The sequence below is a fragment of the Pelobates fuscus genome, chromosome 2 (genome assembly GCF_036172605.1).
Source record: "Pelobates fuscus isolate aPelFus1 chromosome 2, aPelFus1.pri, whole genome shotgun sequence".
Classification (NCBI taxonomy): Eukaryota; Metazoa; Chordata; class Amphibia; order Anura; family Pelobatidae; genus Pelobates; species Pelobates fuscus.
Genome location: NC_086318.1, coordinates 303,825,054 through 303,839,634, shown reverse-complemented (window position 1 = coordinate 303,839,634; position 14,581 = coordinate 303,825,054). Strand labels below are relative to the sequence as shown.

The following is a 14,581-nucleotide window of genomic DNA, read 5'->3' as shown; positions in this document are numbered from 1 at the left end:
ACCTCACAGCTAGGAGTGTCGGTACCTCTACCTTCCTGAATATAAAAACACATATAAATAAACACTATCAAAAGCACATCTTTCGCCGTCATCCTCAGTCTTCGTCCGTGCGATGGCGCCTCAGCTTCCAGGATGTGAGGGGCTGCAGGGAATGGAGTTCTGCTCATCTTCACAGGTGTCCCTTCGAGACTTTCCTGGCTTATACACTATGTGATGGTAAGCGGACAGGCTTTATTATGGCCTTCTCACTCACACCTGTAACAATAAAATTTGTAATCCACAATAATTCCTCGTTACTCCGACTGAGTAGTACGTTTTAACCGGATCTTGCAGGGATTCTCTGGATCTGCTGTAACTTGCCAAGAATCGACTGCTGCTGGTTTAACCCTGGAGTGATGTATCCACGGAGTCACTTCTGCTACTTTTATTGCTGTAGGGGTAGACAAAAGAACAACATAAGGACCTCTCCACTTGGGCCCTAACGGTACATTATTCCACTCTTTAATCCACACTTGATCTCCTGGATGATAACTATGAACAGGGGGATAAATATTCACAGGTAATCTATCTTGTACCCATTTCTGTACCTCCTCCATAGTCTTACCCAACTCTACAACCTGCTGCCGGGTAATTCCTTCTCCCAACTGACTCAAGTCCCCCCTTAAGTTACCAAGTACGGGAGGTGGTCGCCCATACATGATTTCAAAAGGAGAGAGGCCCATCCTTCTGGTAGGGGTACTGCGGATTCGCAATAAAGCTATGGGTAAGAGAACGTTCCACTTAAGTTGGGTTTCCTGACACATTTTAGCCAACTGGTTCTTTATAGTTCTATTCATTCTCTCTACCTTACCAGAACTCTGGGGTCTATATGCAGTATGAAGCCTCCACTTTATACCAAGCATATGAGTCAGTTGTTGTAGGCACTGGTGAACAAAAGCTGGACCATTGTCCGATCCTATAGAACAGGGTAGTCCATATCGGGGTATTATTTCTCGTAGCAGGAATCTCACAACTTCTCCTGCTTTCTCTGTACGAGTAGGACATGCTTCTACCCAGCCTGAATAGGTGCACACAATTACCAGCAGGTAACGATGTCCACCCGATTTAGGCATCACTGTAAAGTCTATTTGTAGATCGGACATGGGGAGTCCCCCCATAAACTGAACTCCTGGTGGCTTTACTGGTCCTTGTCTTGCATTATTCTTAGCACACGTTACACATCTGCGTACAATGGCCTGAGTCAAGTTGGACAATCTTGGTATGTAGAAATGTTTTCTAAGAGATTCTTCAGTACTGTCTCTCCCAGAATGTGTCCCGTTGTGATAATTTTGGACAATTTCTACCGCTAGCGATGCTGGTATAACTATTCTTCCATCTTCTAGCTGATACCACTTGTTCTCCAGATACTTTCCCGGTTCAGTCTTTAACCACTCCTCTTCTTGAGCTGTATAAACTGGAGTCCATTGGGACAGTGGAGTTGGTATAAGAGCAGCTATATGCCCCACATACTCCTGTCTTCCTGATTCAGCAGCACGCTTAGCTGCACTATCTGCCATCCGATTTCCCTTGGTTACATCACCATCTCCTCTCAGATGCGCTCGACAATGTATGATACCGACTTCTTTCGGCTCCCACACTGCTTCCAATAGTTGTAGGATTTCAGCTGCGTACTTGATTTCTTTGCCTTCTGAATTCAGTAGTCCTCTTTCTTTATACAAAGCTCCGTGGGCATGAGTGGTTAAAAACGCATACTTAGAGTCCGTATAGATATTTACTCTTAAACCTTCAGCCAATTGTAACGCTCGTGTTAGTGCTATTAATTCTGCCTTTTGTGCTGATGTTCCTTTCGCCAGTGGCCGAGCTTCTATCACCTTGTCTATTGTTGTCACTGCATATCCTGCATAGCGGATCCCTTCTTTCACATAACTACTGCCGTCGGTGTAATATTGAACATCGGGGTTCTGGATGGGAAAATCACGAAGATCTGGTCTACTTGAGAATACTTCATCCATTACTTCCAAACAATCATGTTGACTTTCAGTAGGTTGTGGCAAAAGGGTAGCTGGATTTAAGGTGTTTACAGTCTCTAAATGCACTCTTGGGTTTTCACACAACATTGCTTGATACTTGGTCATACGGCTATTACTAAACCAATGATTTCCTTTGTAATCCAACAACGTCTGTACTGCATGTGGGACTCGTACATAAAGTTCTTGACCCAGAGTGAGTTTATCGGCTTCAGCTACTAGCAGGGCGGCTGCAGCTACGGCTCTTAGACAAGGTGGAAGTCCGCTGGCCACTGCATCCAGTTGCTTAGACATGTAGGCAACAGGTCTTTGCCATGATCCCAAGTACTGTGTCAATACTCCCACAGCCATTCTTCTTTGCTCGTGTACATATAAGTAGAATGGTCGTGTGTGATCAGGTAGACCTAATGCTGGGGCACTCATCAAAGCCTTCTTCACATCTTCAAATGCCGTTTGCTGTTCTTGGGTCCATAAGAAGGGGTCGTGCTCTGTACCTTTGATAGCTGCGTACAGAGGTTTTGCTAGTATCGCATAACTGGGAATCCATATCCTACAGAAGCCTGCTGCCCCCAAGAATTCTCGCACTTGTCTTCTATTCTTGGGTATTGGTATTTGGCAGACAGCTTCTTTTCTCTCTGGCCCCATAATTCTTTGACCTTCAGAGATATGGAATCCTAGATACTTGACAGTTGGCAAACACAACTGAGCCTTCTTTCTAGACACCTTGTATCCTGCCTTCCAGAGAATGTGTAGTAGATCGTGCGTTGCTTGCTGACAGATTTCTTTTGTAACTGCTGCTATCAACAAGTCATCTACATATTGTAACAATACACACTCTCCTGGGATGGACTCGAAATCCAATAGATCTTGACTTAGGGCTGAACCAAATAGGGTAGGTGAATTTTTTAAACCCTTGGGGCAGTCTTGTCCAAGTCATTTGGCGTTTTGAGCCCGTTACAGCGTTCTCCCATTGGAAAGCGAAAATACATTGACTTTCTGCGGCAATTCGGAGGCAAAAGAAGGCATCTTTGAGGTCTAAAACTGTGAAGTAAGTAGCCCCGCCCGGAATTAAAGCAAGCAGGTTATATGGATTGGGTACAACTGGATGTATGCTAACAACCGCATCATTGACTGCTCTTAAGTCCTGCACAGGTCGATACTCATCTGTGCCGGGCTTTTGAACAGGCAGCAATGGGGTGTTCCAGGGGGAAGTACAGAATTTTAGGATACCATACCGTATGAACTTATCCAGATAGGATTGGATGTTCTTCTTAGCCTTCTGCGGAATGTGATATTGTCTTAGGCTCACTGGATAAACCCCATGTTTCAGTTCAATTTTTATTGGTGGAATATTGCGGGCCAGTCCTGGTGGGTTGTTCTCTGCCCAAACTCCTGGTATGTTAAACAATGTCTCATCACTCCTAGGGTTTTGGCTAGTCAACACTGTATAAAGTCGCCACTCTTCTTCCTTTGGTACGGATAAAGTCATAATACCTGAAGGTCCATTAAACTTTAAAGATGTTGTTCCATCTGGTAGGAACGTAATCTGCGCTTGTAATTTGGATAGCATATCACGTCCCAGCAATTGGACTGGACATTCAGGCATATAAAGGAATTGGTGTTTTACTACGTGGCCTCCCAATGTACAGAGTCGACTTTTAAGAACCGGTTTTTCAGCACTTCTTCCAGTTGCTCCTATCACAGTAATAGTCCTTCCAGATGGAGGAGCAACTAGATTAGTCACCACTGAATGTTCAGCACCAGTGTCGATCATGAACGCACTCCTTTTCCCCCCTATTGATACATCGACCATAGGCTCCGCTCGACCAAGGGGGATGGAGCCCGGTCGGTATCAATAGTCCTCCATGACCGTGTCAGCCAATCCTACAAAGTCCCTACCTTCTCTATCGCGAGACCTTTGCGCTGCTGGAATATACCTGTCTTCCCTAACACTTCCTCTGTTCCCATTACTCCCTCTATAACCATTACTCCCTCCGGGACCTCCTCTACCTCTCGCTCTGCCTCTAAAGTTTCCGTAGCCTGCCCTGGGTTGGTCTCTCTCGTACTGCTCTCTTTGCGGACATTCGTTCCTCCAATGCCCTTCTTCCTTGCAATACGCACACTGATCCCTACTCAAAGGCTCCCTACTCCATCTATTATTGCCTCTATCTGGGCCCCGTTTATCTACGCCTGCGATCGCTACCGCTAGCATATCAGCCTTTTTACGCATCTTGCGCTCCTCCTCTTTCTTGCTTTCTGTTTCCCTATTCATATAGACCTTATTAGCTACCTCCATTAGTTGGGAGATTGACATACCTGCAAACCCTTCTAACTTTTGTAGCTTGCGCTTAATATCTCCGTAAGCTTGGCTGACAAAGGCGGAGTTAACCATTCGGGAATTGTCTGCGTCTTCCGGATTAAAGGGGGTGTACAAGCGGTACGCCTCCAATAATCGGTCATAAAAGACACTGGGCGCTTCATCGCTTTTCTGGATCACCTCAACTGTCTTCGACATGTTAATGGCTTTCTTTCCTCCGGCTTTCATGCCAGCAATTATAGCGTCTCTATAGGCTCTGAGTTGAACCATATCAGCACCATTTACGTTCCAATCGGGATCAGTGTTGGGATAATGTGTTGCGGCCCATGCTGCTGGATTAGCTTGGTTCAAAGCACGGGCTCTATCCTCTAATGCTTTAATGGCTGCTTGATTTATTCTTGTCCTTTCCTCATTGTTAAATAAAGTCATTAATAACTGCTGGCAATCAGCCCATGTCGGATTATGTGTCTGTACTATTGAGGTGAACAGATCAGTCATGGCTTGTGGTTTCTCAGTATACGAGGAATTATGGGTCTTCCAGTTTAAAAGGTCGGTAGTGGTGAAAGGGACATATACGAAGACAGGGTCAGCGTGTGCCATTTGACCTGCGGCATCGATATAAGCTGACCCGGGATTTAAGCGAAGAGGCATCTGATAGTGCTTTAATTGTTGGGCACCAGTCAACTGTCGGGTTTGGATGGGGCTACGTAGGGAAGCGTCAGTCATGGGTTCCGGTCGGGGAGATATAGGGTATGGGGATGTGGGAGGTTGGTTTTGGGAAAAGGTAGTGAATAGAACACTTCGGGCCGAGCTAGATGAAGCTTGACCGGAAGTCTGAAGTGGCGCCAAATCAGGATATTCGTTTCTAATGGGGGTGGGTTCTGGTTCCGGAAGGGGAGATTTAGTATGAGGGGGGGTGGATCCTGTACTGGAGGAGGAAGCGGAAGTGGATGAGGGTAATGAGGGAAGGGTTACAGGACTTCCTGTATTTGCGTCACTTCCTCTTACCGGAAAGTAAGGGGGCGGCAAAGGGATCTCGGACTCAGGGGGCGTGTCCAAAATGGGCCTAACACCAGTCCTAGTGGACGAACAAGTCCTAGCTACCATGAGGCGACACTGCTCCTCGTGGCATGTCCGGAGCCATTTTGGCGAGTCATTTACGGCCTGTCTCCAACAATCAATATAAGGAAACTGGCCGTAAAGTTCAGGCCTACCTGATACAGCCACGTGTAAGCGCTGTACCAGAGTTGGATCCAAACTGCCACGTGGCGGCCATGCCGCAACCAAAGTAGGCCACTCCCTAGTGCACAAAGTGACCAAACGTACAGGGGACATCTTAACCCCAAAATCACAAACTTTGAATCCCTTTTTAAAATTCTTAACCATACATCCTAAGGGATCCGGAATCGTTGACTGCGACGCACCCATATTTAACAGTGGAACGTCGTCGACAACGATTACTATACACGCGTACTATTCAACAGTCACACCCGTTTCCTCTGGCAACAGCACCACGTGGTATGGTTACCAAGTGAAACGTACACAATAACAATAAACACTCAGGGAATTCCCATACACACACAGCTGCTACACCAGTCACTATATAATCAATATTATGCCCTTTGGCGTAACTACACAGTCACCCACGCTATAATTCTCTATATACGAATTACCCGTCTATAACACACCCCAGTAACATCGTCTTTTACAAATAGCGGTTACAGTACGGTTAGCATAGGTCAAAGCACAAGTTAAGGTCACAATACAATTATTAGTGGTTATGGTGTTAAACATGCAATGGACGACAATGATTAGTACTTATTATATAATGTCAGTAAATATACAGGGTTATGGTACCGTGCACTATAATACAGCAACACACTATTAACACTCTCGCTAGACGGCTGAGCTCGCGCTATCTAACAAGATATACACTTTACTAAAACAATCGTTAACACATTTACAATTCCCAACTAAACTATTGGCCAGTACCTTGAATGGACTACCTAAAACTATATACACCCGTTTTGGTTAGCCACACTGCCCAATCACCACATATATATAGCGAGCTAGAGAACCGAATTTACACAGACGCCTCTTAGTCGCACTATACAACGAGCTAGAGAACCGAATTTACACAGGCGCCTCTTAGTCGTACTATCAAAAGTCTAGTGGGTTCCAAATTTACACGCCTTCCCACTTAGCCCAGATAGGATGAGAACTAGCGAACCGAATTTACACAGGCGCCGCTTAGTCTCCCGGTCCCTCCGACCTAGCGAACGTAATATACACCCTAGAACGCTAGTCTAGACAAGACACCGGTGTCCGGCTAGGGCTATTTACACCAGGACCCCGCCTGACTAACCAAATCAAACGGTCTGACTAAAGAGCGTTCGATCGAGCGGTGCGCCTTCGCTCCTTCCCTCCGACAGAGGGGGCAGATACAGATTCAAAAACCCCTTTGGGCCTACCGCACAATCGGTATACCCCTAGCGGGTCCTGCCGTCTAAAACAGCAGTTATCTTACCTCCTCGTTCCTGAACCTGAGTTCACACTCATCGACGGGGACACCCCAGCACTTCTCACGTAGAGGCCGATGATCTCCTGGACAACAGACCAGTGGCGCCGAGACGAAGGGAGGTCCACGCAGAAGTTCAGGGGTGCAGCCGTAGAGAACGTGGGCAAAGATAGACCGTCTCACGCCTCTGCCTCTCAGCTACCGTTGAACGATGAGCTTCCCGGCCAATGCACCAAATGATACCGGAGAAACTGACGGAAGCCAAGCACAGAGAGATGGACACAGGTTTCTTCAGGAAGGAAGAGATTCTTTATTGGATCACCGATCGGGACTCAGAGGGACTAGCGTCACCAAAATACAGCAAAGTCTGAGTACTGAATACATAGAGTACATTCCTTATATAGCACTGTAGCTCCTCCCACAATTAACTACACCCACACATACCCTTAACCTATTTAATGAATAGAGTCTAAACTCATCCATCCGGTCTAACCACGTGGCTCATCTGATACAAAGGAGAGGGACGCGTAATTCCAGTTCTTACATTCCTGCACCTGGTCAGTACAGTGATGACAGTATCTTAGCTACGTGTAATTAACCAACTGATACTACAAACACATATACATACATATGCCTTGTGGCAATCTTAGCCTGCTAAACTTGTATTTTACTGGAATTACATCACACTCTTCTTCTAAAGCAGGCTCCTTGGCCTATAGCAGGTCAGTTCATTGGGTGCTGTGTACGTACACCGATAAGGAAGTATTTTTTCTGGACTAGGGAGGGGTGACTAAGGAGGCAGGCATTAATTCTGCAAAACAGTTTTGTTTTCTGCAAAAACTACAAACACTTGAGCATGAACGAAATACATGATATTAATGTGGCCAATGCAAATGCACTAAAGTTGGTGGCTGTATTTTTCTCAGTTAGTTTTAATATGAGGTGACACTGCAGATAAGGGAGTAGACAGCACTGTAAGGTGGCAGCGCCTTGAGATTTTTGCAGGCTTTTACAGAAAGCTAGGTCACATCCCTCCCTTTATGGGGATGTTTCCTGGTAGCATTCTGGCGCTATTGGTGTACTGATTTGTTTAATATATGAGATGCAGATTGTATTTAAAAGTTTACATATACTGTTTCTGATTTTTTATTTAACTTGTATGCCTCTAGCTCTAATAAAAAAAAAAAAAAAACATATAATATTGAAAACATTAAAATGTTCCTAATTCCAAGAGGTTAGGATATCGTTCTGTAATGTAACTTTACCAAACGTTCTATTTTCTTAGCGCCATGAATTGAAATTGAACGCTAGGGGTCGCTGCTACGACCGGCCGGCAGTAAGGACTCCTCCTCAGCACAGACAGACAGGAGGAGCACGAAGCAGTTTGTGAGTGAGGGTCAGTCAGTCAGTCCTGGAGTGAAGCTGCGGAGTGAGTGTGTCCTCTTACCTGAGGGCCCCGCAGACCTTGCTGTAGCAAAGTCTCTCCTTACTCTGGAGAGGACGTCCTGCTCTGGGCGGAAGCTTTAATACCAACTTTCCAGGAGGTGGAAAGGTCCCGGATAGCCGGTATAGGGCATGTCTGTACTGAACTGACCAAATGGCTGGATTATTACCTCTTCTGGGGGTCGTCCTGTGTACCCCTGCTTTACTGATGGCTGAAACTCTGGGTGAGTACTCTTCGGTGGGGCGAGAATATATTCCTTGGCCAGGGTGTCTTACTCCTTAGTACCGAACCCTGCTCTGTGCTGGGTACGATTTAATATAGATCATTCTGATCAATGAGCTAGTCTCTAGTTTGACCCAAGTTTGGGTCATATTCTGGGTGTTAAATCTGTGGGTTGGAATACAGACCGTTCCTGCGGTCAGCTGTGTATGGAGTTTGGTGAAACTGTGCAAATGGCTCTGAATGCAGTGTAGCGTAGTACAAGGGTCTGGTAATTCAGCCGGAAGCTCCCCAGGTTAGGCAGTGGCAGGGAACTGCAAAAACAACTGGAGGTGGGAGGTTATTTAATTTAATTAATCATTATTTACTTAGGCTATCGTATTTCTTTTTAGTTTACAAGGGGATATAATGAATGTACACCATTAATTTCTTATCAGGTGCAGCAGTCAATTCTCATATATTCTCTGAAACCCCGTTTTATGAAGTATTTACACCGTGTGAAATCCATTTTACTATGTTTGTGTTTCGCTGTTAGGTTTTTATTTTATTTTATTTATTTATTTTTTAATAACCTTTCTTGATAAGATTTTACAAAATGTAATTGTTTAAAATGTTTGTACATCACACCCTGGTGTTTTGAATTTTATACCTAGCATATTTTTTATTTTTATTCTTTTTGTTTAGTATTTGTGTGAATGTATCAGGTATACCAATTCAAATGATTAATCGAGTGCATCTGAAAGAGGCCCACATATGCAACATGTTATCTAAGCAACTGATATTATATCATCTATAAGTGCTGCTTTGAAATAGATTTGCTTTTCATTGGTCAGTAAAGAGAGCTCTGCTTGAGATCAAATGGGACATACTAAACAGAATATGGGAGTGATGGGATCTAATTAATTATCGGCTAGATTTCTGATGGACATATGTTTTCAAATTTTGCTATTTCAATTAATTGTGAGCACAGGATTCATTAGCGTTCTGCTTTTAGTTTTAAGGAAGATTTCACAATGAATCATATGACATTTCTAGCCTAATAAGTGTTTGAGTATAATACTTATTTTTATTTTATTTTTTTTAAATGAAAACTAGTTTTTGTTCAGATAGTCTACTTATCTTGGCACAATGAGTGACAGCATGCAAGTACGTCCCATTTGCTTCATTCTAATAAATTATACTATGTAAATGATGATAATCAGGCAAGTATTATCTATTTTTAAAACCATCAAAGAAAAAAAAATGACAAGCAACCTTTGTAATGCATCTGTCCCAAACAGCCATTGTATCATCAGTGGCAGACAAGGATGCATGTAACCTATAGAGCTCATATTGTGAAAGAAACCCACAAGTCTTGCAGTATGAGAACAGAGAATGTGAAAGTGGTTAATTGTTTGCTAAAATAGGAAGTCTGCTCATGGAAACACACAGTGTAATAAAGTGTTATGTATCTTGTCTAAACTTTATTGAATGAAAATATAGAAATTTTCCCTCTGAGCCTTTGGAGCAGACTTACTAAATTGTGATTAGATACACAGCAAATTTTCTGTCTATACTAAATTGGTATATGAAACATTTTAGTACATCAGGTACCATATGAGCCCCTTAATTCCCCATGTGCTAGCCTCCAGCTTTGCTGGACCTCTGTTGAAAATATTTCTATCAGTGAAGCAAACAAATGGTGTCCTGATGTACCTGGAACACTTGACCATACTGAAATTCTGGAAAAAAAACATTGGCAAATTTTTTTTTTTATCTGTGTACATCCCAATGACCCATATCCTCTATGTGTGTAGACAGACAAGTCAATGTGCCATTCTGTGCTAGATACATATACCACATGTAAAAATCTTTGTAGGTCACAGTCTCCACCACGTCAGCGTTCATGGATTTGTTCATTTACTTGTTGTTTTGAGGTATGCGAAACAGTACGTGTGTACCCTTGCAGACTTGGTTCCACTGGGGTAATGTGACTTGAATCTTCATAATTATTCAATTAACCAGGGCATACCAAGTTTTTAACCAAAAAAAGGAGATGGAGAATTTTCACCTGCATTAGAAATTTGTGCATAGTTTAGTAAATAACCCCAAGTAATTTACCCATAATGAATAAAACTCCCAACTGTGGAAGTGTCCTCTACAGCTTCAGAATGTGTTCAATTCTGAACAGAGATTATCCCATCCTCCGCTAGATTACTTCTAGTGGTTTGGCCAACTAATTCTGCTGCTTTCTGTGCAACAAGTGTGTTCTGACTCATTAGTGCTATTAGAAGGCCACCTTCTTTATCTCAGATCCTAAAAATAGAGAGTTCAATCCTTGCCAGTTTGCCTTCCAGCATCATTGGTAGTTAAATGGTCCTGAGCATCCTACAACATATTGACTAGACATGTTCATTCGTTTTCGGACAAGTCAAAAAAATTTACGAAAACTTCGCTTTTCGAAATTTTTTTTCGAAAAATAATATCGGTTAGTAAGTTACTAAATGTTTCATTTGGTGACATTTGTTTATTTTTTGTTGATCGCTGCTGCTGTTCTGGGTGCATAAATAAGATTTTTTTAAAAAAATGATATATATATATATATATATATATATATATATATATATAAATAATACGTGTGTGTGTGTGTATATATATATATATATCTCTTTCTTTTGTTTAATGGTGTAAATTAATTTTAAAAATACACAGCTTTAGTTATTTTGACATATACCAGTTCCCTATGTTATTATTTCAATATATTTCTCCTTAAAAACATTTTCTTAACCTTCCAACTTGAATATCCACCTTTACTGGGTTTTTGTGACTTTTGGATTCATTCATTAGCCATAGTAGTCATTGAACTAAATTTTTTAGAGCCAAAACAATAAATCTTCCCTTGCACTCTTTTTTTAGTTTTCACACCAGATATGTTTATTCTGTGCTCACCTTGAAATGTCTTGTTATGTGTTCTTGTTTCCATCAAACTTTGTGACATTGTCAATATACCTGGCTAAAGTATCAGAACATGCTTTTACTGCTTTGTTTGCATTCACAATTATGGTATGTTATCAATTAGTTTACAACTCTGATACTGAGCAGGGGGCAACCACAACATGTCTGGGCAAACAATAAGTGAACTGCACTTTTTTCAAGATGCTTACAGGGTTTTTTGTAATTTTATTTTTATTTTAGAGGGGAGAGGAAGTTTTAAATTTAGTGGATTTTTTGTTTTTTGTTGTTGTTGTTTTTTTGGGGGGGAGGGAGGGTGAGGTTTAGAGCTTTCCCCACATTCGAGTCTATTCATTAAATAGGGAAATGTGATGAACTGAAAATATAATTGTAAAATTTAGGCTAAGCAAGCCAAGCAAACTGTGACCATAGTTGAAGTGGATTTATTCCCCCAAAGCATCTATTTTGGCCTAAATCTTGCAATTTTAATTTCAACTCTTAAAGTTTACTGCTGGATAAGTAAACCACATTATGCCTTTGTTTGCGTTTTTAAGATTGTCTTTTTGAGCACATGTGACCTGTTCAGAAATAGCTACCAACCTCTCACACCAAGATAACATTTTTCAGTGGATATTCTGGCATTGTCCAATCAGTTAATTTAGCGCTCAGTTCTTACCAGGCATGCAAATTGTTTTTACTGATAGGAAGTGAACACTCCTGCTGATCCCAAGTCTCCCAATGTGATGATCATGTGAAATATACAGACTGGGGAAACTCACTATTTTCATACTAACATACACATCATCTATGTTGCTGGGTTTATACTTGTTCCTGTGGAATTGCCAAGTAAAAGATGTGTTTCTTTTGAGATGCTTGTTGCTGTTTGACAGACAAAGTTCTGCTCAGCATGATCCCAACTCTGTGGCTGCTAAATACATAGGATTTCCTGGTTAGCCTCTTCATGTATATTAAAAGTGCCGTTGTACTACAAAGCTTTTTACTGCTTTAAAGAGATGCATCAGACTTCCTCTTTTACTATTTTATTGTTGGACTTTGTTTTATTTTCGAAAGAGGAAAAAAAAATATTTAATGCAATTTATTGTGCAGTAAACTTATTTTTTTATTATTCCCGTTTTTTTTTAAATAGTGCTACAAAAAACAAGTTATTGGCTTAATTTGTTTATAAGTCAAAGGAAAAATATATCTTCCATTAAGCATTTTCTCAAGCAGATCTGTCAGTATTATTCACTAAAGTGAAAATTGAAGACCCAAGTAGCCAAACTGGAAAAATTATCCAAGTCAGCTATTGTTTTTAGTTCAGCTACTTTGGCCTTAAATCTGAAATGTACTTTTAGTTCATGACAATTTTCGCTTTAGTTAACAACCCTATAAAAGTATTACTTATTGAGAAAGCTCCAATGCTGAGAGCATATCTTATTTCTCCCCCTTTGGCTTTGTAAAGGAAATCATTACACAATGACATTCATATTCTCAAAATTAACAAATTAGCAAATACATCCAGCTATGGAAAATAAATTCCTAGAATTTGTATTTTAGCTTAAAAATTACTTTATAAATGTTGCTCTTGTCAGATATATCTCATTGTTTTTAAAAAGTTAGAAGGGAACCATTAGTGTTGGACACCTGAGAGTTAAACCCTGGAGTGGGAGCATAAATATACCAGCCTCATTGCCTTACAAAACAAAAACCCACACAAAAGGACGTTAGTATGTCATGAAGATGAATTGGTTAATCTCCTATCTGTACTTGTTCTGCATAGACCTAGATCTAAAAGTGTGACTTCCTGTCTCCCACCATTACATTTTCAGACTTATTTGCATATAAAGAGTTTTAACCCGATAGACACAGTAAAAGGTGAACTGGAGATTGGCACTTAAAAGGTTAAATCTTTATTTATAAGGGTTGGTAAGACTGTTGTGGTCAATAAAGCGTATGCAGAAGTCATTGTGTACTTGTTTCACTGTTGTAATACAGTTCCCTATCTCATGGTTCTCTGAGTGTAGTGCCCCTGCAGGCCCTCCTGGCACACAACGAAACGCTTCCCAAAACGTTATTGGGCAGCCACAGGTAGCAATATCTGGCCATGAAGCATGGGTTACAAGCAGCAACACTCAACACCTATGCTTATTGCTTCTTCCATTGGTGTGAAATTATTGTCCTTTTGTAGGGTACGTAGCTTAGGTGGAAGGTTACTCAAAGGTTTCTTTCTGATTGCGAAAGCTCCCTCTCCATTACAAAGGCCTCCCTATACAAACAGGAACTGACTCCCATTCCCATCAGCCATTCTTTTTTTTTTTCGTATAGCCAAAGTATTAACCTCTTGGGCCCATGAATGGATATTTGCTTTTGATTGCCTTATTTAGCACTTTGGTTCCTACTGTGTCACTGCAATGTCCTATTCGCTCCCCAAAGGTTTTACTTCTCTGTCCCACCTTTGACTCCTTGTACCTTATTGTATAAATAACCTGCTTTTTGTTAAAGCAGCTCTGTAATTTTTATATATATATATATATATATATATATATATATATATATATATATATATATATATATATATATATATATATATATATATATATATTAGTATTCCTGACACTATAGTTCTAAGATTGCCGTTTAGGCTAACGGCCCATCTTGTACTCGTTAAAAATGTGACCTAGTCACCTTTTTCCTGCACCACACAGGTCTTCCACTGCTGGCTCCGCCCTCTTGGTGATCATCATCAGATTTTATGATCTAAGCCAATCTATTGCTTTCCCATAGGAAAGCATTGGGAGGCTATCGCGCATATCCGGCAAAACGCTGTGTCAATCTGAAAAGGCAGTGTTTTCACTAATGCCTCGTTTCCACTGAGCGGATCGGTTCGGGTTGGTACAGTTTGGAAGGTTTAGAATGGACCAGCCCATTCTGGTGAGCGTTTCCACTGCAAGTCAGACCTTCAGGGCCATGCAGGGTTTAGAAAAAATGCTCTTCCTGTCCACCAATCAATGGATTGTATAGTAGATCCGCCCTAACCGAACCGTTCCATTTTCTATGGCCCTACATCTGAAGCAGGGCCCTGAATGGATCGGTACGGTTCGCTTGTATGGACCACTTTCATAATG

General features: G+C 41.6%; 1 protein-coding gene across 1 annotated transcript in view; it reads left to right on the top strand.

Moving 5' to 3' along the window:
- The first annotated feature begins 8,264 nt into the window (after positions 1-8,264).
- DCBLD1 (discoidin, CUB and LCCL domain containing 1) overlaps positions 8,265-14,581 on the top strand; it is a 68,610-nt gene continuing 62,293 nt past the window's right edge. Inside the window, 1 exon segment of the mRNA XM_063441270.1 lies at positions 8,265-8,529. Coding sequence (XP_063297340.1) covers positions 8,460-8,529 — 70 coding nt within the window. The 5' untranslated portion in view covers positions 8,265-8,459.